General features: G+C 48.5%; 1 protein-coding gene across 3 annotated transcripts in view; it reads left to right on the forward strand.

Moving 5' to 3' along the window:
• The window catches only part of PRAG1 (PEAK1 related, kinase-activating pseudokinase 1), a 52,892-nt gene extending 33,280 nt beyond the window's left edge, over positions 1-19,612 (forward strand). For all 3 annotated transcript variants that reach the window (XM_049631670.1, XM_049631671.1, XM_049631672.1), the window contains 2 exons: positions 8,901-9,652; positions 17,112-19,612. In XM_049631670.1, coding sequence (XP_049487627.1) covers positions 8,901-9,652; positions 17,112-18,242 — 1,883 coding nt within the window. In that variant the 3' untranslated portion in view covers positions 18,243-19,612. The remainder of the gene's footprint in view (positions 1-8,900; positions 9,653-17,111) is intronic.
• Positions 19,613-22,618: the final 3,006 nt, after the last annotated feature.

Here is a 22,618-nt window from a genome sequence, read left to right on the forward strand (position 1 = left end):
GAAAGAAAGAAAGAAAGAAAGAAAGAAAGAAAGAAAGAAAGAAAGAAAAAGATGAAGGAAGAGAGAGAAAGAAAGTCATTGGAAGACTCTTGGGCTTTAAATGATTCCTGTTAATTTTTTTTAATGTTTATTTAGTTTTGAGAGAGACAGACAGAGCACAAATGGGGGGGGGGGGGCGAGGGGCAGAGAGAGAGGGAGACACAGAATCTGAAGCAGGCTCCAGGCTCCGAGCCATCAGCACAGAGCTCAACGCAGGGCTCGAACCCCTGAACCGTGAGATCATGACCTGAGCTGAAGTCGGACGCTTAACCAACTGAGCCACCCAGGTGCCCCCAAATGCTTCCTTTTAAATAGACAAACCCAATGGCACATTAAGATTATTTAACTTTTTGATTTAGGATAACATTAAAATTCAGTTGCACAGTTTAACAGGCATCATGGAGGCCAGGTCCCCACAGTACGGGAGATTAGAGAGTGCACTCTTGGATTGAAACTGTTGGCACAAGCAATAGATAAGAGGTCTACAGCGAATATAGGTGTAAATTCACATGAAGATATGTGCCAGGTCAGTGTTGGTATTTTTATAACTGGCAAACCAGAGATACAGCCAAGTTAACGAAATACAGGAAAGCCTTGGATTGTGGGTAACTTGTTCTGTGAGTGTTCTGCAAGACGAGCAAACATTTCGAAAAATTTTTAACTTGATAGACAAATGATGTCTTGCAATACAAGTAGTACGGGATGCCGAACGTCACATGATCACAAGGGAGCCAGTGGTTCTTGAGATCCGCTTTGATATACGAGTGCTTTGGATTGTAAGCACGTTTTCCGAACAAATTACGCTTGCAAACCAAGGTTTTACTATAATCTTGACAGTAGTCAGCTTGTTTTTCTTAGTAATGATGCCAAGAGGATTTTTTAAATATACCCATTAATCGCATCCTTGATTTGGTAGATATTTGTCAAATCCAAGGCTTGTGCTGCTGGGCACAGCTTTAGATGTTGAACATACCTCAGTCACCAAACCTGCCCAGTTCTTTCTGTCACATTCCAGTGGGGAGAGATGGACAATGAGGAAGATAAAGGGCTACAGTAGCTGGCGTGTCAGATGGCAGGAAGTGCTGTGGGGAAAAATCAAGCCGGGGAGGTGGGCAGGGAGGGGAGGGCGGATCTGTCAGGAGGAGAGGCAGTAAGTCCACAAAGATCAGACATCAGTCAGAAGGAGTGACAGCCTGACCTTCACTGAGCATTTGCTCTCCTACTCAGGCTGTTACCTGAGTCTCTGTAAGAAGAAAAAAGCAGCCCTGAAAAGGCATCTAAAACTCCCCAGCTGAAAATAGTGTCTTCTGGCTATTATTGTTTCTGGCTGCCAGAACACTGGATCCTAAACTGGTGGGTTTGGTCTAATATATTACATTTGGTGTTTTGCCCTCACACAGTTAGGCCGTCCTCATCCCCCACGCCCCTGGAGACAGACTGAGTCCCGGGTTCTGTTCAGGGAGATTTACTAGTGAAGGACGAAGAAGCTATCCCAAAGGAAAAGATCCTCCGTTTTTAAGATTGTCTGTGCCCTGAGCCCATACAATATCACGAAAGTGAAGCTTTGTTTTAGTTTAAACTATTTCTTGTAAACGGAATTAAAAAAAAAATTTTTTTAGTGCTTATTTATTTATTTTGAGAGAGAGCTAGAGAGTCAGTAGAGGAGGGGCTGAGAGAGAGGGATCGAGAGGGAGAGAGAGAACCCCAAGCAGGCTCTGCGATGTCAGCTCAGAGCCAGACATGGGGCTTGATCCCGTGAATCATGAGATCATGACCTGAGCCAAAATTAAGAGTCGGACTCTTAACCGACTGAGCCACCCAGGTGCCCCACACTGAATTTTAAAATATATATTATTATGTCACTAAAGTCAGTATGTGTCTATGATAAAAATTCACATGCCAGGGAAAGATATGACAGGCAAAGTCAAAGTCATCAGACACCTCCTGTCCCAGCTCCCACCTTTGACATGCTTTGAGCATATTTTTCTATGTCCTCTCAGAAATTTTTATCCGTATTTTTAAAATATCATAAACTTCAATTTGACACATTGTTATACTTAATGTATCTTGAAGTCTTTCCAATCAGAACCTCTAAATTTACCTCTTTTTTTTTTTTTAATGCTGTATATTTTGTCCTTGTGTGAATTCATTAAACCCCTCTCTTAACAATGCATATTTAGGTGATTTTCATTACCAGTCTCCAATAAGATCCCGTGACATACTTTGAGATAATTTGGTGAACATATCTGAAAGATAAATTCTTAGAAGAAGAAGGGGCATCTGGGTGGCTCAGTTGGTGAAGGGTCAGACTCTTGATTTCAGCTCAGGTCCTGATCTCAGGGTCATGGGATTGATCGAGTCCCACACTGGATTCGGTGCTGAGTGTGGAGTCTCCTTGGGATTCTCTCTCTCCCCGTCTTTATGCCCCTCCCCCACTTGCACATGCATGCACACTCGCACTCTCACACACAAAATAAATAAATAAGCTTTAAAAAAAAAAAGAAGTGGAACTGATAAGTCAAAACCTATATGCATTTTAAATAGATGTTCCCAAATTATCCGGTAAAATGTCAATTTACGCTTCCATCAACAGCATGTGAAAGTGGTTTGAACTAACTTCTAATTTTACTGTTAATTTGGAAGACAACCCCAAATGATTGTGTTCTCACAGGAGACCGGAAGGCAGGGTTCTGGAGCCACGCTTGGGCTGTTGGCACGGAACGTTTTCCATGGGCCCATTTTACAAGCTGAGAGACAGTGCTTCTCCTGTTTTACATGTAAATCGCATTTACATCTTGATTATTGTTTCTCAGGATGATCAGGTGTTCCAGAGAGGCTCCTCACCAATGCCACGTTTTCCTTCCAGTTGTGGAATGTTGAGAATCTGTTTCCATTTTCAGGCCACGTTTACCTTCTTGAGAGAGCCAGGGTTCCTTCTGAAGGAATACTTCGCTGCCTTTTTTTTTTTTTTTTTTTAACAATTAATGTTGAGCCTGTCTGATTGTGTGATCAAACAAGAGTTTGCACAGTTTTTCTTTGGAGGAAAAAGCTACATGTGAGGCTAGCACATCCCCTCCGCCACCCACCTCATGTCTCCTGGGGTGAGAAGAGGGGGTTTGGCAGAAACCTGAAAGGGTGCCACTTCCTGGGCACCAGTGGCAAGGTGTCCACATAGATGGCTTTCTTTGAACAAGGCCACAGGCTGTAGGAGAGGTTTTTTCCATCTGCTTTGTTCCCTATGCCTTGCAGTTAGTAGGTGCTCAGGAAATATTGACTGACTGAATGGATAACTCTGTACAGCCATTTCCAGCCAATAATCTATATCCTCATTAAAAAAAAAAAAAGATCCATAGAACACTCCATGTTTTTCAAACAAAAGAAAATTCCATTTGCTTTACCTTACCCGCGGTGGGAGAAGAGCCAGACCCAAAAGCTAAGAATTTGGAGCTTGGTGGGGTATTCCCCTCGCCGTGACTCTGCCCTCCGCGCCACATTTGCTCTGGCCGGCTGCTGTCAGAAGGCAGAGCTGTGCACTAAGGGAGCCAAACAGCCTCATTCACACAGCTCAAAACTGGACTGACCACTTCCTCCATAAGCTTACCTCTCATTTTGGCCCTGGAGAACAGTGAAAGTGCCTATTAAAAGCCAGCAAAAAGAGAGGACTCTATAATAAAGAAAACGTCACAGTGCTACATTTGAACTTCTGGCCTGTGTTTCTGCCTGGGCTGTTTATCCTGACCATTGAAATCCTGATTTCTTCTCTGCTTTCTAAATATAATGGCAGCAAACTAGTATACTTTCTCCTCGGTCTTTTTAAGATCCCACCCAGTGTACCATATGCGATGTGTAGTTTCCCCACCAGAAACGCTTTCTCTTCTCTGAAACACACACTGAAGAGAGACAGAGGTGTTCTGCTCTATGATGGGCTCCGGGCTTTATATGCAGAATTGGCAATTGGAAGAAAAACTTAGGAACTGGGGTTTGGAGCTCTCTGGCCCTATTAGCACAAAAAGTCATTTAAAAACCTACCAATGATGTAACTACGATGGAGGCAAACTTCCCAGAAAAGTATTTTCCATTCTCACCCTTTTTTACACTCTTAATTGTAAGCCAGAATTTGGAAACAGGGTGATCTAACACCAGCATAAAACCAGGATATATTTGAATTCTTCTCACTGCTGTTGAATCTAAGTCCTGAGAATATGGGCTGTTGGCCAGAGTTTTTCAGCATTTTCTTTAGGCAAATTTTTCTGAACCAGTGGTTTGCCTGTGGATTTTGCAACTATTTTAGGTGTCAAGACATATTTTTTCCCTCTTCTTTCTCGCTCTTCTTCTAAATGCAGAGTGTAGCGGTCAAATACAGTTGACCCTGGGAAAAACAGAGGGGTTGGGTCACCAGCCCCCTCCGCACAGTCAACAATCCACGGCTTTAGTAGCTTCTATTAGAAACGTAACTGACGGGGCGCCTGGGTGGCTCAGTCGGTTAAGCGTCCGACTTCGGCTCAGGTGGTAATCTCGCGGTCCGTGAGTTTGAGCCCCGCGGTGGGCTCTGTGCTGACAGCTCAGAACCTGGAGCCTGTTTCAGATTCTGTGTCTCCCTCTCTCTGACCCTCCCCCATTCGTGCTCTGTCTCTCTCTGTCTCAAAAATAAATAAAGGTTAAAAAAAAAAGTTAAAGAAACATAACTGCTAATAGTTGACCAGAAGCCTGATAACATAGGCTGATTTTGTACTCTGTATTATATACTGCGTTCTTACCTCAAGGTGAGCTAGAGAAAAGAAAATCATAAGGAAGAGAAAATACACTTACAGTACTGTATTTACCAGAAAAAAAACCAAAACACAAAAACCACCTATAAGCGGACCTATACATTCTGAGCCCATGTTCAAGGGTCAACTGTAGTGAGAATCTAGCTGCTGTGTTACCTCCAGCCATGTTTTGGAGGAAGTGCTCCATGTAAGAGTAAAGAAAATGGTAGAATCAGAGTGGGGCTTTAGGGGTGCCCTCTGGTCCCATAGAAAGGAGGTACCTCTTGTCCCATGGTGGAGAAATCAGTTTCATTGACAAGGGCCACATGTTGACCCCTTTCAGAGTAGCCCTAAGAATATGACGGGCTGAGCTGTTATGTGATCCTGAGGTGCCCAGAGGCTATCAGAGTGAAGTATGGTCTCTTCACCAGCTGTGGTTCCGAATTGAAAGAAACATTTTAAGAAACTAAGTTAAAAAGGACGCCTCAGGTCGGAAGGAGGTGTGCCCGTTACAGAACTAGGCATTTTTTTTTTTACCTCAGAATCACAATATGTGTACATAAGGCCCAATTATATGCGTAAAGTGCACAATTGAGGTGAGCCTCACTTCCCTGGGTGAGGTTTGGGTAACTGTAGCCCTTCCTGCTGGGGACGGGTCGGGTGGGGGAGCCCTGTCAGGCCCTGCTGTCCTCTAATTAGGACGGGCTTTGTGCAGTGATTGTTGGGTGACCAAACACACAGCAGCTAAGAAATAAAGGAGAAGCAACCACACTCCACCTAATACCCAGAACCCCTTGCCAGACTTACCTATAGATCTGATCAAAGCCGCTGACTAACGCAGTTCCCACAGGAAAGCAAGAGAACATCCATTGGATAAAGGAGAAAATCACTTCCTTCCAACTGCCTGAACACACACACAAGTTATTTTTGGTGTGAGAGCAGAACCTCCTGATTCCCTCTGGTGATCTAGGGAATAAGAAGTGTTACAGATTTTTTTTTTTTTTTTTTTTTTTTTTTTAAATTCCTGCTACCCTTATAGGTTGGAAAGTTAACCAGGGGCAGCTGAGGGAGCTAGAGCGAGAGAAGCAGGAAAGCTATCTGCCTAGAGGTATTTTTATTTGAGGGGCAGCTTTGAGACAAAATGCCTGCTGGAAGAAGTTGAAAATGGAGAGAGTAGCTGAAATTGTAGACTATTCATGCTGGAAGGGACCTTCAGTGTGGTGCGATCTGGTCAATTTTTAAATGAGGAAACTCAGCCCGGTGAGGGCAACAGCTAGCTAGGGGTTCATCCCGCTGTCCACCCCCAGGTCACAGGCAGAGGCAGAAAAGGACATGTTGCAGGCGTCATGGAGAGCCATACAGGGAAGGCAAACCAATAAGAATGGGGAAGTAAGTGCAAGGCTTAAAGAGGCGACTAGCCAAAAAACTGATTTGTCAGAAACTACCTGGGGACTGGGGACTGGAAGGAGTCCTCACTGTAGGCAGGCTGTCCCTGTCACTGGAGGCACTGATTAAAGCACTGACCAGAATGGTGCCCGGGTGGCTCAGTCAGCTGAGTGTCCAACTCTTGTTTCGGCTCAGCTCATGATCTCACGTTTTATGAGTTCGAGCCCTGCATCGGGCTCTGTGCTGACAGGAGCCTTCTCTCTCTCTCTGCCCCTCCCCTGCGTGTTCTCTCTCTCTCTCTCTCTCTCTCTCTCTCTCTCTCTCTCTCGCAATAAATAAATAAAGTTAGAAATAGAAGGAGCATTGACCAAAGACTCTGATCACACTCCCCTGCCTCCCCTCGTCTTCCATTTTCTGCCTGTTGATAACAAATGGAGAATCAGATTGATGGTCGCAGACTTCTGCCGTCCAAAATGCAGAAAGGTCGGGAAATGGACCTGTTTCCACTCAGTCACCCTCTTGCTCATCCCCTGGGTACTTGGTGGCTGAGGCTTAGTGTCCTTTGAGAGCCCCGTATACAAGGGGTCTTATTCCTCCGTTTTGCAGTCCAGCAGCTGGTCACCGGTGCTCCCCTTTCTCTCAGCCTCTGCTAAAGGGAGGATGGAGACGAAGTGACTGTGCAGCCCTAGCCTTCATCCGCCTCCACTGCTGACTGCACCCTTGGGAGCAGAAAAGCCTCTTGTGGAGAGTGGGGAGGAACCCATAGACCCCAGGGATCCAGAACCTGCTGCGATCAGGGTCTCCTGTCCTCCGGCTGGCTGGCTCTCGCCGGTCCCCTTTCAGACCGTGAGGGGAAAATACACGGGTGTGTAAAGTTGCCTGGCCTGACTGTGCCGCTGCTGCTTGGTTTATAATCAGTCTGGCCTGGAAGGGTATAAACCCTCATTCAGCCTTGCTGGCAGGTGCCCCGCCCGTCATTAGCAATGCAGGGGTGAGGTGGGAGGGAAAACTTAACTGTGCTCTTGGAAAACCACTGGGAAGCAAGAGAGCTTGCCTCCTGCAGATGTGGGAGCGTGAGCAGCATTGTGCTTTCTCCCGGGTCCCGTGAGAGTGATAGCGGAGCCAGGGGAGGAAGGTGTCGGTGTGGGGGACACCGCCTTGCCGTGTACTAGACAGGAGGCCCCTGCGGTCACTCACGGACACTGCTCTGGTCAGTGAGGCTGGGCCTGGATGTCAGTGGGCAAGGTGAGCCTGATGACGTGGTCTGTCACCTTGCGAGAGGGAGCCTCCTCCCTAGGGGATACCCCAAAGTAAGGAGACCCCGTGTTGATCTGTGGGGTTTGGTGCCCGTGTTTGTTCCTTGGGGGTCCATTCTAGAAGTCCGCACTTTGGTTGGAGAAAGCAGAGGGCAACTCTGTGTGGGCAAAGAAAATCGTTAACTATTCAGGAGCCGCGCCAGAAAGATCGTGTGCATCAACACAAAACTAACACTTTGCTTCCCTTTGGGGCCTTTTGCTCTTTGCCTGGGACCTATGTGTTTGTTGTAGCTCTTGCGTTCCAGTCATGCTGCTGAGGTGGGGAGAGGCACAGAGGGACACTGCATGCCCTGCTCTTAGGATGACATGGCTCGATGAACTCAGTGAGCAGCAGGTGTCATTAGTGCCTAGGTCCTTGAACGTCAGACCCGTAGTTTTCTCACATTTTAACCCTTGGAATACTAGGATGCATTTTAGGACCTGTGAAGACAGTTAACGCTTCTGTTATTTCCCTAGAAGCTTTTATCAAAATAGTGGGGACATCCTCCAGTCAGTTCTCAGAATGAAAGAAAATGAGTTCTATTTCAGTTTGCTGTTTTCTGTCCCCAGTGGCCATGCCTTCTTCCCTGAATATTTTTACCCAAACTCTTGTTTCATTGGTTTGAAACCTCCATTTCATACGTTGATACAAAGAGTGAAGTCCAGTCATTGCCCTGTCTAGACTGGCCCTCAGCTCACTGTCTATGACATTTCTGAATGTCCCCATGTTCTGTGCAGTTTGGGGTGGGGGGCTGAGGCCATCCCCATCCCTCACCCCCGTCAGGTTCAGCATTCACGTGCCCCACTCTGGGAACTGGCGTCTAGGAAAGACTTGCTTTCCCTTAAGATCTGTTTCTTCATTTATAAAATCACATACCAGCCCCCCAAGGCAACCAGGGTGTTTTTATTGTTTTTATTGTGGGTCAATTGTACGCTCTATAAACCTGACTTTTAAAAAATCCATTCAAAATACGTGTTCAAGTTTGTTGTTGCAGGCATTGTTTGCAAAATATTGGAAACAAGCTAAGTGTCCATCAGGAGGGGACTGGTTAAATAAATCCTGATACTTGCACATGATGGTATATGATGGGATTGCTATTAAAAAGAATTAGATAGATCTGCACATCTGATGTAAAATATCTCCTTTGTGTAAACGTGTGCATGTGCATTTGTCTGGGTTGTTTGACAAATCTTCAGAAGGATCCCTGGAAATTGCCAGCGTGGCTTCCTCTGATGAGGGGGACTGGGTGCTAAGGTAGGAGGCTGACTTCAAAGGCGCCGGATACCTTTTTTGCATTTTGAATTGTGTTCATTGTGCATATGTTATCTCTTAGAAATAAATAACAAGTAAAATCAATTTCTGTGACCGCAGGGCCCTGGAACTGAGTGGCATAGGCCTCTTAGCCTGATTGTTGCTGTTTCTCAATTTCAGGCCCTTCCTCTGAGCCAGCGCACTCCCCCACCAGCAGCGGGAAGAAACTCTTTGCTCCTGTTCCATTTCCTTCGGGCTCCACTGAGGATGTGTCCCCCAGCGGCCCCCTGCAGCCCCCGCCTCTCCCCCAGAAGAAGTTAGTGAGCCGAGCGGCCTCTTCGCCTGATGGCTTCTTCTGGACCCAAGGCTCCCCCAAGCCAAGAACAGCAAGTCCCAAGCTGAACCTCAGCCACTCGGAAACCAACGTCTGTGCCCACGAAGAGTCCCACTTCAGCTACTCCTCGAGCCCCGGGAGCCGCCACCATCATATCTTCTCCTCTTCTGAGCCCCTGGAGAAAACTTTCAAAGGCAACGGCCACTGGGTGCCGGCACCAGGGCTGGCGGGCGGCCAGAGCGGCTTCGGGAGCCCCAGCCTCCAGTGCAAAGGGGTCCCCTCGGCCTCCCAGCTGAGCGTGTCCAGCCAGGCCTCCACCGGCAGCACCCAGCTGCAGCTCCACAGCCTCCTGGGCAGCATCAGCAGCAAGGAGGGCACCTATGCCAAGTTGGGGGGCCTCTATGCCCAGTCCCTGGTGCGCCTCGCAGCCAAGTGTGAGGACCTCTTCATGGGTGGCCAGAAAAAGGAGCTGCACTTCAACGAGAATAACTGGTCACTCTTCAAACTGACCTGTAACAGGCCCTGTTGTGACTCGGGGGACGCCATCTATTATTGCGCCACCTGCTCCGAGGACCCTGGCAGCACCTACGCGGTGAAAGTAGGTACCGCCCCGCCCCCTTGCTGTGAAAGTAGGTACCGCCCCGCCCAGTAGGTACTGCCCCGCCCCCTGCTGTGAAAGTAGGTATCGCCCCGCCTCCTACTGTGAACGTAGGTATTGCCCCGCCTCGTATTGCCCCGCCTCCTACTGTGAACGTAGGTATTGCCCCGCCCCTTGCTGTGAAAGTAGGAACCGCCCCGCCCCCTGCTGTGAAGGTAGGTATTGCCCCGTCTCCTGCTGTGAACGCAGGTGTCACCCCACCCCCTGCTCCTATTCTGCAGTGCAACCAGCTGGTCCTGGTTGTGGCAGGACAGCCTTTGGAGCAAGTCCTTTCACCTGTCCCGGCTTCAGTCGCAGGCTTGATGCCTGCGTTTACTGTGAGCACCCGTGCTCACCGATTTCACCCTCAGCCTGGCCCGGGACATAAGGTTCCTTATGGAGCTTATGATCCAGTCAGAGGGACGGACAATGAAGATACTGTTCTTCAAATGCTAGATAGCTGGAGAGGGAGGTGGACCTAGGCGTGATCTTGAACACAGAGTAACCGCATCGATGAAGCATTCAGTATGCAACAAGACTCTCGGGTGCATTAACTACATGACCTCACATCGTCACAGGGCAGATAGGTTTTACAGATGGGGAATCTGAGGCGCAAAACGATTTAGCTGCCCACAGCTGGCGGTGGCGGGTGGCTGCGATGGATCAGAACGCTGCTTTGGCTTGCCTGCTACACCTCTACTACCATCCTGTCCCTTAAGGGAAATGGAGTTCAGAGAAGTGAAGTGACTAGTTCAAGTAACACGGCTCTTTAATTTTTGCCACCAGCTCAGGGCCGTTGCTACCATCCCCCACCGCTCTCTCAAGGTGCAGCTCCCTGCAAGCTGGTCGAGCCGTCTGCACCCACATTCTGTTCCTTCCACGTGGCCTTTTTTCTCATCTTTTGGTGTCCCCTGAATACCTGGCGGTCCTGTAGCTCTTCTATAAATGCAAGCTTTTGCGGGTAGTGAGGAGGGGAACAATGAGTTTTTTGTTTGTTTGTTTGTTTGTTTTGTTGTTGTTGTTGTTTTTGCCATCACCTGTCCCAAGATCTTTTATTTCCAGTCAGAAAAAAATGCAAATACTGATCTAACATGAAATGGCCTGGGGAGGCAGGGTGGTTTCCTGCTTACCAGTGGAGTTTTTAAAAATATTATGATAATTAGGGATGCCTGGGTGACTCAGTCAGTTAAGCATCGAACTTCAGCTCAGGTCATGATCTCATGGTTTGTGAGTTCAGGCCCCGCATCAGGCTCTGCGCTGACGGCTCAGAGCCTGGAGCCTGCTTCGGGTTCTGTGTCTCCCTCTCTCTCTCTCTGCCCCTCCCCCACTCACACTCTGTCTCTCAAAAATAAATAAAAATTTTAAAAAAAGTTTTTAATATTATGACTATTAACCAAGGAAAATTGCAATGAATTTTGTACTTTGAGATTTTTCTTTTAAGAACTTGGTGATAGCACCATAAAAAATAGATTAGTATGGGGTGCCTGGGTGGCTCTGTCGGTTAAGCGTCCGACTTCGGCTCAGGTCACGATCTCGCGGTCCGTGAGTTCGAGCCCCGCGTCGGGCTCTGTGCTGACAGCTCAGAGCCTGGAGCCTGTTTCCGATTCTGTGTCTCCCTCTCTCTCTGACCCTCCCCCGTTCATGCTCTCTCTCTCTGTCTCAAAAAATTAATAAAACGTTAAAAAAAAAAGTTTAAAAAAATAGATTAGTAACCCCTGATTTATAGGTTCAGGGGGCCATATATAATTATTTGCTGCCTTACGATGAAAAAACTGGGGGTGAAGAGGCCAGTACGGCTATAAGAATACAATCAATTATCCAGAATCAAGGTCCCAAAAGACTAGGGGGGGGATTGTGGCTAAGATGGCAAGCACCAGATGGAAGAAAACACAAACATGCTGAACACAAACATGCTGAACTGAGAGTCTGTCGATTTCTTGAACTTCACTGTCTCTTTCTATCAAAACCCATCTTAGTAAGTGATCCTGCTCTGCCACTCCCCAAGCACAGTGAAAAACAAAAAAGAAACAATCCCAGTGTTCCCCTTCCTGTTCGGATGGTGCTGTATCCATCCAGTAGAGGGAAAGTGAGTGCACTCTCCAGTGAGCTGAACTTGAGAAGCCAGGCTTCTGGTCGTCTTTGTTGGCCCAGATCCAGGGTGTGGACCCAACCAATGAAAGGAATGGAAATGTGAGCTCCTCGAAGCCTGAGGGCTGGAGGTGTCTTACAGGAGGTTCTTTGCTTTTGCTAGCCCCAGGGAACCTGAGGAGGTAATCAGTGAGCCAGCCTTCCCTTGCCCTCCCTGAGGTCAAGGGCATCAGCCACTGTCACCTGGCTCCTGGGGCTGGAACTGGGTTCATTCAGTGCCCCTCCATTTTGAGGAAGGAAGGACCTGGTGGAAGCAGCTTGCTCCCTCCTGCCTTGGGGTGGAAAGTGATGTCATCCTGCTCTGGGAACTAAGGAGCTAGGTGGCCACTGATCAGAACCTCGGGGTAAAGGGTTCTGGTTTTCACATATATTTTTTAGTTTATTTATTTATTTTGAGAGAGAGAGAGTAACAGAGCACACATGAGAGAGAGCAGGGGAGGGGCAGAGGGAGAGAGAGTTCTCTGCTGTCAGCGCAGAGCCCAATGCGGGGATCGAACTCTCAAACCGTGAGACCATGACCTGAGCCCAAACCAAGAGTGGATACCTAACTGACTGAGCCACCCAGGCGCCCGTGGTTTTTATATTTTTAAGTGATTGTCATGTGCCGCTTGGATCTAGGACCTCCTGGAACAATGAAGAATTAGCCACATTCTCTGAAGAACAATGCAGAAAATCTGGCTTTCCTGGAGGAGGTTAAAAACAAGCATTGTTCCTCATTTCATTAGAAATGTAAGCTATAAGGAAGTGGGGACACAAGGCCCCAGCCCTCTAAGGAAGAGAGTCCCGGGTGTCCTATTTGACTCTGCCAGAGACATGGCAGCCCAAGGACCATCTCTGTAACATATGAAAAGGAAATCTGGAGAAGAGCATCCAGTGTTCAGAATCTGGGGAACAACAATACCGATTCGCAAGTGTGCCTGGCCCGGGTAATTGTGGGGCGGGGGCTCTCGGAACATCGTTTCCCACGTGCAGCTGTTGTACTTCATTAGCGCTGCAGTCTAGACGGAATACAGTCATCTGTAATCTGAGGGACTGAGCGGTCTCCCCGCCCACGCCACCACTCCGGCGCTGAGCTCATGTCATCTGTGCCTGGTAAGCGCGAGCCTTGCTCCCGAGTCCCCATTAACAAAAGCAGGCTCGCACCTGCTCGCACTAAATGCCAGGCCCTCCGTTTATGGGCTCAGCGCCCTGCAGCAGCCAGGAGATTAAAGCCAGCTCTTGTAGCCCTGCTCCGTGACTATGTGGTGGGGGGGAAAAATCATCAGCTGTGTGTGAGTTTTAGAAGCTGCTTTATTCCTCGGTCAACTAGGACTCCAGTTCGGTAATTAGGGACTTGTGTTAAGTCAGCTGGGCCTTCTTTATTTAAAGGACGTGACTTAGCCCAGATTTTTAACCACGAACGAGGCTGTGGCTCCAAAGTTGAAAGTGAGACTTGGCCCAGCAAAACGTTTGAAATTTGAGCTGAACCAAAGGTTTGTGTGGTCTTGCACCAGATCCCAAGCTCAGACTCCCTGAAAATGAAATGGAGGGGGTGAGGGTGGAGAAGCCTCCCTGTCCTCCCCCCTTCCTCTACCCGCACCCACCATCCCACACTGTGAAACGACCGCAGGGGGCACCCCCACCTTTGCGCTGTACTGACTCTCAGATCGGGGGCAGGGGGGTCCTGACAGAGGACTAGCTCGCTGAATTTAAAATGCATCCAGCCCTGTCCCCATTTATTCTGCTCCTTCATTTACATCTCTGTGCAAACTGTCAGTGGTATTTGCTGGGCCTAGGCCTTTGACACCCTTGAGAAAAGGAATTCTTTGGAAACCCTTCCCAGGCCCTGGACAGCTGCAGCCCCCAGGTTTGTACAGTAACTGGCAAGCCAGCTCTGGATTGCCTCACCACATGGCTACAGCCAGACCAGCAGAGCGGTCACCATAGCAACCTTCTCTGGCTCACTGTGGGCCAGTCACTGTGTTGAGAGCCACACCTGTGTTGTGTCCCTGGCTGCTCACAGTGGCCCTGGGAGAAAGGACCTATCGCTGCCCGGACTGCAGAGGAGAAAATAGACTGAGATAAATAAGGTGGATCCTCGCTATTTGTGGATTCCGTATTTTTGAATTCACTTGTTAAAATTCGTTTGTAACCCCAAATCATAATTTGTGGCCCTTTTGTGGTCCCTGGAAATGCACAGAGTAGGGGGAAACTTGGGACACCAGACATGCGAATTCCCAGCCAAGGTAGAACAAGGCAAGGCTCTGGCTTCTTGTTTCGGTTCTCCCCTGTCAACAGGTGTCCTTTTTGTGGTCTCTTCGTTGTCTCGTTCTTCACATTTTTGTGCCTTGTGTTGATGATTTCACGGTTGGAAATGACCAAGCTGAGCGCTGAAGTCCTGCCTAGTGGTCGTGAGCACAAGAAGGCTGTCATGTGCCTTTGGGGGAGTGTTAGGTGAGCTTCGTTTAGGCGTGAGTTTCAGTGCCGTCTGCGGGAGTTCTGTGTTCATGAATCCACAGTATCTACTAATAAGGCGTCTTTAAACAGAAACACACACAAAGCAAGGTTAGGTGTTGGCCGGTTGGTAAAAAATGTTACGAACAGACGCTTGCAAGAACTTCGCCCTATATTTCCCCTAGGAGCAGTGGTTCAGTATTCGCTCATTCCGTGTTTGTGGCTACTTAACAGAACGACTGCAAAATAACAAGAATCGGTTGTAACTTGCCAGGGTTTGCCGAGTTCGAGTTCGTATCTAAGCCAGGGTCTTTTTCACTTCCAAGCCCATACTTTTGACTCCTGGAGACTTCTCCCTTGTACAATCTTGGGCAAATAATTTAACCCCTCGAAGCCTCTGTTTCAACTCTTCTGTAGAAGCGTCTACCTCATCCTGTCTCATCGGGTTGTCTGAGATTTAATGAGACACTGTGTGAAAAATGCTTAGTAGGCAGTGTCTCACGTACAAGAGTTTGGTAGGTGTGTGTTGTGGTGGAGAAGCTCTCACGGGGAAGGGAGTGACCCCGACCTCAGCAATGCGTGGCCCACATAGCCACAGAGGGCACAGCAGACAGTGCCATAAACAGTGGCTGGCATCTATACACGAGACTACATTTTGAAGGCTACACATTCCCTTTCGTTTAATAGTGTTTCAGAAGACTGCCATGTAAAAACCCAATACAGTTGGGTGGGCTACAGTGGGGAGTCCACAACAATGCCCTTTAGATGCGTGTTCCAGAATCATTTTTGTTAGTGTATTAGGAAGCAATGTCTGGGGGAAAATGCACTTGCGTTTTACTTCTGTTTTACCTCTGTAATAGATTACTAATGTGTTGCCTCCCTTCACCTCCTAATTATCATTTTAAAAGTTTCCTCAGAGGCTGGACTCTCTTATTTCAGGTTTCAGGCTGAGAAGAAGGTTTGTATAGCTGCAATCTAAATAAATGCCTGTGAAAAGATGCTTGCAGCAGAACTCCTGAAAACGTCACCTGTTAGCAATGTGGCGCTTTGTAAACGCTGCTGTAATCAATCACTCGCATGTGGCACCGCGGCAGCCTGAAGGGTTATTTTGGATTGCTCGTGGGATGATATGTTCTAGGCAGATGCGAGGTGCCTTTCTTTGCAGGATTACACAACGATCCTCACCTTCCTATAACGCATGGCTGAGGATGCACTGTATCCTTTTGAGAGGGGAGACCACAGACCATCTTCTGTCCCTTTCCTTGTAATTACGGGGAAAATGAGGCCTGACAGAGGGCCATTACAAGTCTGGCTTGAGCAGCTGCGTGGCAGCCAGAAGAGGATTACCACGGCTAAAGATCCTCGGTGGCTGGTGCTGTCTTAATACAAGATGTTGAAGAGGCCGGAGAGCGATGGTCGTGGGGATTCCCCAGAGGAGCTCCAACTCACCTGCTTGTTTATTCCTACAATAATAGGGTGTTCAGAGGGTGCCGTGGGTTGGCATCCCTCACCCTGGAGAGCCCTCTGTTTTCTCTCTGACTCATCCTCGGAAAGAGGTGCGTGGCTTCCATGTAGCAGCTCCAATAAAACGTCTGGCTCGCCAAGCCGTGCCAGCAACCAACTTTGCACCTTTACCTGGATCTGGAAACTAGGGCAGTCTCAGGGAGTTTGGCCACAGCCTAGAAGGACCCGCTTCTGTCCCTGAGATTCCCCAAGAAGGGAGCAAAGCGCCCCAGCGGCCAAACACGTCCGCGGTCAGGTGGCCGCTGTAGGGCTCAAGGAATGCGGATTAAGGTTGACTGCCTGTGTAAACGCTTGTCTGGTTTCCTGAGAATTTCTCTAGCACACACTAGGGGCAGACAGATGTGTTCCTACTGATAGGGTGCCACGTTGTCCTGTGGGAACCCCACTCCTGCTGGATCATGTCGTCATGTTATGTTTAACTCTTAAAGAAATTGCCAAACTGTGTTCCAAAGTGATGGCACCATTTTATACCCCACCAGCAATGTAGGAGGGCTCCCATTTCTCTGCATCCTCATGGACACTTGTTACTGTCTGTCATTCTTGTTATAGACATTCGAGTGGGCATCAAGCGATACCTCACTGTGGCTTTGATTTGCATCTCCCCAGTGACTACTTTTTAAAAAAAAAAATATTTAGTTTTGAGAGAGAGAAAACACAAGCAGGGGAGGGGCAGAGAGTGGGGGGTACAGAGGATCTGAGGCGGGCTCTGTGCTGACAGCAGCGAACCCGACTCGGGGCTCGAACTCACAAACTGATGGATCATGACCAGAGCCGAAGTCGGACACTCAACCGAATGAGCCACCCAGGCGCCCCTCCCCAGTGACTATTGTGCTGGTGGCCATTTACGTATTTCTTTGGTAAAATTCCTATTAATATAGTTTGTCCACTTTTGATTGGGTAGTTTATCATTCTCTTATTGCATTAAGAGTTTTTTGTTAAATTTTACTTAAAAATTATTCATCAGATAGGTGTTTTGTAAATATTTTCTCCAGCCTATGACTTGTCTTTTCCTTTTCTTAATGGTATCTTAGGAATTTTGATAATTACTGACTTTTTTTTCCCCTTATGGACCATGCTTTTGGTGTGGCATCTGGGAAATCTTTGCCCAGCCCAAGTCTCAAACAGTCTGTCCTGGGTTTTCTTCTAAAACGTATATTTGGGGCTCTTATACCTAAGTGTGATCCACGTTGAGGCAATTTGTGTGTCTGGTGTAAGGGTTTACTTCTTTTTGCAAGCGGCTATCCGAAATGTCCCAACACCGTTTGTTGAGGATAATGGATTCCACCGTTGACCTGACTTTGCCTTTCGCCCGCAGATCTGCAAGACCCCTGAGCCCAAAGCAGCCCCTTACTGCAGCCCTTCCGTGCCCGTGCACTTCAACATCCAGCAGGACTGCGGCCACTTTGTTGCCTCGGTGCCCTCCAGCATGCTCACCTCTCCTGACGCACCCAAGGACCCTCTGCCTGCACCCCCGTCACACCCGCCTGCCCAGGAGCAGGACTGCGTGGTGGTCATCACCCCCGAGGTGCCCCACCAGACGGCCTCTGACTTTGTGCGGGACTCCGCCTCCAGCCATCAGTCCGAGCCTGAGGTTTACGAGCGGCGCGTGTGCTTCCTGCTCCTGCAGCTTTGCAACGGGCTGGAGCATCTGAAGGAGCACGGCATCATCCACCGGGACCTGTGCCTGGAGAACCTGCTGCTGGTGCACTGCTCCCCCCAGGCCTCCCCCGGCGCCTCCCCCGCCGCCCCATCCCCTTCCCCGGCTGGGGCTCCCGCAGCGTGCCCCTCTGCCTCTCTCGCGGCCGCCGCCCCCTCCCCTGCCTGCCAGGGGGTGCCCAGTGAGAAGTACCTGCCGCGGCTCATCATCAGCAACTTCCTGAAGGCCAAGCAGAAGCCAGGCGGCACCACCAACCTGCAGCAGAAGAAGAGCCAGGCCCGGCTGGCCCCCGAGATCGTGTCTGCCTCGCAGTACCGCAAGTTCGATGAGTTCCAGACGGGCATCCTCATTTATGAGCTGCTCCACCAGCCCAACCCGTTCGAGGTGCGGGCGCGGCTGCGGGAACAGGACTACCGGCAGGAGGACCTGCCCCCGCTGCCCGCGCTGTCCCTCTACTCGCCCGGCCTGCAGCAGCTCGCACACCTGCTGCTGGAGGCCGACCCCATCAAGCGCATCCGCATCGGCGAGGCCAAGCGGGTGCTGCAGTGCCTGCTGTGGGGGCCGCGGCGGGAGCTGGTGGAGCAGCCGGGCACGTCGGAGGAGGTGCTGTGCGGCACGCTGCACAACTGGATCGACATGAAGCGCGCCCTGATGATGATGAAGTTTGCCGAGCGGGCGGCGGACCGCAGGCGCGGGGTGGAGCTGGAGGACTGGCTGTGCTGCCAGTATCTGGCGGCGGCCGAGCCGGGGGCGCTCCTCCAGTCCCTGAAGCTCCTGCAGCTTCTGTGAGCGCGGCGCCCCAGCCCCGCCCTTCAGCCGCCAGCTCCCCTGCCCGCGCCTCCCACCCATCCCCCCCACCCCTTGCACCCTGCCTGGCCTTGGGAACATCTGTCTCCCCTGGGAAATGGTACAAACGACTGTCATACTTGGATGTAATATATACATAAAATATCTAAATAAGAAAGACTGTGGCTGTCATTGCCCACTCCGTCCCCCCGCTCTCCGTCCTCCTCAAGTCCTCCAGGTTTCTTCCTGCAGTCAGTACACTCCTTGCCCCGCGCCCCGGCCTGGGGACAGTTCTGCGGATGCAGTGAAGTCTGGACTCCGACTTCACTACGTCACCATGGGATCACTTTACCCCTTTGTCAAATGGCTGTTAAAAAAAAAAAAAAAATCCAGCAGACCTTCACTCACTATTTTTTGGTTTTAAAGTTTATTTATTTTGAAAGAGAGAGTATGAGCGGGGGAGGGGCAGAGAGGAAGAGAGAGAGAGAGAGACAGAGAGAGAGAGAGAGAATCTCAAGCAGGCTCCACTCTGTGAACACAGAGCAGATGTGGGGCTTGAACTCAGGAACTGTGAGACCATGACCTGAGGGGAAACCAAGAGTTGAGGCTTTGCTGACCTAGCCACCCAGGTGCCCCCAACAGACCTTCATTTATTTATTTATTTATTTATTTTTATTTTTTAACGTTTTATTTATTTTTGAGACAGAGACAGAGCATGAATGGGGGAGGGGCAGAGAGAGAGGGAGACACAGAATCGGAAGCAGGCTCCAGGCTCTGAGCCATCAGCCCAGAGCCCGACGCGGGACTCGAACTCCTGGACCGCGAGATTGTGACCTGAGCTGAAGTCGGCCGCTTAACCGACTGAGCCACCCAGGCGCCCCCAGACCTTCATTTAAAAAAAAAAATGGGGGTTGAGCTCTTTTATCCCCAAGTGTTCACATGTGTTAATATGTTTGGTGGTTAAATTGAATATAAGCCTCTGAGCAGTAGCTCCAAGACCACTTGAGGTATCCTTGACCTGCTGGTGAGCTAGAGCAGCGGGCCACTAGGCCCCGGGGCCTGTGGGCATCACTTAACCTCCCCACGCAACAGTGTCTTAGAATCCAGACTCGACTCCGAGGCCAGCAGAGGTTCAGAATTCAACCCCACTGCTCCAAATCCATTTCCAGGTGGCTAAAGCTGGCTGCCATTAGTATCCGTCAGAGGCCTGGCTGAAATGGAATCCACCCCAGATGGTTCAGACGAAGAAACTGTAAGGGTCCCACTTAGGGGTGGAAAGGGTCAAGAGAAAACAGGAGGGACAATGAGGCAAAAGCAGGAGCTGAGGTGCGTGAACTAACCATCCACCTTCCATTTCCCACCTGCCATCCCCAGGCTGAGCCCACGGGGGGGCGGGGGGGGGGCTTGGGTGATGCAGTTAACGGGTTCAGCCTCCTGGGGCAGGGAATGGGGAAGGGTGGAGGTGGCGGCCGGTGGCCTGCTGTCACCTGTCTCCACTGTGCTAGGGATCGGCAGGAGGAAACGGGTGTTCCTGCTCCCAGACCGGCAATCTCCCTGCTGTCCTAAGCTCCTCCCAGTTTCTGTTTGTAAAACTCATTCATTTAACATGTTTGCTGTCACCTGGTATCCAGTGTGGTCGATATTTGTCACCATACCTTTCAAGTGCACAGAATTAGGTAGCACCAGACCTTTCCTCCTCAAACTAGACACACCAAATGTTACTAATTACTCATGCGAAAGGAGACAGCCCCCAAGACCCTTGTATTTCTACCTAAAGCGTGATCTCCCAACTTGTGACCTAACTTCTGTAACCTTGTTAATAGTTCTGGACATCGTAAAACAAATGCAGAGATCTTCATGGATGTTCTAGAAATCTGGGAATGTGCTTCGTGACCAGGACGGGGAAATCTCTCAGGTCCCCCTCTGCATATTAATTTCACTGCTTTTGGACTACAGGTGAACACATCCCCGTCTCCATGCTCCGGCTGTGAAGACAGTGCCTGAGCAGTGCGTTTGTCCTGTTAACTGTGACTTGAGCACCGAGGAAGGGACACAATAAACCAGCTTCCAACTTTGTGCAAGAAAAAGAGTCTTTGAACATGGAAATCATTGTCTTCCCTAGGACCTATCTGTTTTGGGGGGCAACAGCTTGTCAGTTGTTTATTCCTGGGAATTTTCCAGGCACACCCTCCGCCCTCCATTTGCTATCTTTTGCTTTCTTTCTCACTTAAGTAAATAAGCAATGGGGAGGGAGGAAGCAGACATTCTGCCAAGGGAATGCAGTGCCACTTGGAAACACGTCTCTGGAGGCACATTTTAACTCTGTGTATTAGTGACACCTTTTGTATATGCCACCCACTTTCAGGAAAAAAAAATTGAGATTGTAGAAAAGGTTTTAAAACCAAAATGAACCCCAAAGTAAAGGTGAGAAGAAATTACAGCAGTAAATTCCAATGGAGAGGAATGATAAACATGAAACTTCCTTCTCAGCGGTCCAGCAACCTAGAAAAAGTAGAAAACAGTGGGTTGCAGAAATCTTTGTGTGTAATCTTAGGGGATGGCTCAGTTCATCATGAGGAACAAGCCTTTTCCTAGTGCATGGTTCTGAAGGGAATTTGTCAAGGATTTCCTTGTTTAAAAATATTGGATAATGGCCCCAATAGTGTGTTATTGATTTTTTTTTTTTTAAGACATTTTCCTAGACAGGCCAGTTTCTTACATTCACCATGGGTGAAATCCAATTGGTAACATTCAAACCTATTTTCATCAGGGTGGTTTTACAGGGTATTCGCTACCCATTCATCTCGATGGGTTGTTGGCCTTTTCCGTTAAGGGTAAGTGACTACATACCATTCCATAAATGCCCATGACTACATATAGTAGGTTGGGCAAACAGCTTTAGCCTCTCTAAATTCAAGGGCTCAATATAACTAGTTGTTTGTTTGTTTGTTGCCTCAAAATACATCTGCAATGCACAGCTTTATCTCACAGAAAGCTCAAGCACTAAAAAGATGAAGTCCAGAAACAATAGTTTGGACTGAGGTTCAGAAACAAACCGGGGCTTTTGTAGGATGCCAGGCTCCTAACATTTGTTTATTCAATACTCCTGACATCCGTGGATTCATCTTTTTGCTTGGCTTTAGACCCAATTACTGGTATTTACATCTCCAGATCTTTTTTCTCTCCAGCTCTGAGTCAGGTCGCCCCCGTATACTTTTTGCATTGGTAATCTTGGTTATTAATGGGACCTTTCCCTTTTTCATCCCAAGACGTGGAATCTTTTCTTCTCCTAAACTCTTTCCTGTAGGCGTTATGGAGCCGTACATCTAAATTGTCATATCCTTGCCAGAAGCAAGATAACATACTTCAGGGGATTATTTATTTATCATAACACATGGCTCAGATCTCAAAAGACAGGGCCCTGGGGAACTGTGGTTACCACTCTGTGTAACACTTCCTGGTTTTCAAGAGCTTGGGGCTGGAGAAAGCTCTTTTGTGATGTATACATGCACACAAACAATTATAAAGATTCTGAAGAGGGAAGACACATGTCACTTTAATAACTTCTCTGAAATCCATTCTTTAAATATATACAGCCAATAAATGAGGCAGGCCTTTCCCACTTTGCTGAATAGCTATAAATCTTTGAAGATCCAAGGATAAGCTTATTAATCTCATTAAATGTAGGAGATTTGTAACATAAAATCTGCTTGGCATTTAATAGAGGGTGGTGTGAATGGAATGATTCATTAGAAACCAAAATGTAGCCCAACTGATGTCATTGCTAAAAATAGAAGACAAGTATAAAATGTCTGGGGCAAATTCCATGGGGTGAATATCTTAACAAAATACGCTTCTCTTTTCTGATGCTAATTAATGCAGAGTTAAGGGCGGCCAAGGAGACCTTCTCCAGACTTAAAGATGTCCTGGGAGGACTTATGCCCTGGGAGGTTAGTTAGAAGGTAGCCAGAGGGGTTGTAGGGCTCCAAGAAAGGAGTCTAAGTTAGCCCAGAAATGGTATCATTTATTTGGAAAGTATTGGGGCTGAACCAGAATTTCCATGATGAATTATAACCTTACTGAGCCCTGGATACTCAGTCTTCTCTGATCCACATCTTTCCTCCTTGACTACATCCATTCCTGGAGTGGGGGAAGCAAAGTCAAGTTTACCTTAGGAGTCTTCTGCATGCCAACAAGCTAGCTTAGTATTGAACTATACCAGCGAGAATTTGAACATATACTTTTATCCTGTGTTATAAATGCTGGGTTCGAATCTTTATAGATCTTTTACCAGAAGTGAGTACAGCTATTTCAAAAACAAACAACAACAGAAACAATAAAAACCATGGTCCTGAACACTGGATGTGCTCAGACCATGA

Source organism: Panthera uncia, chromosome B1 (genome assembly GCF_023721935.1).
Source record: "Panthera uncia isolate 11264 chromosome B1, Puncia_PCG_1.0, whole genome shotgun sequence".
Taxonomy (NCBI): domain Eukaryota; kingdom Metazoa; phylum Chordata; class Mammalia; order Carnivora; family Felidae; genus Panthera; species Panthera uncia.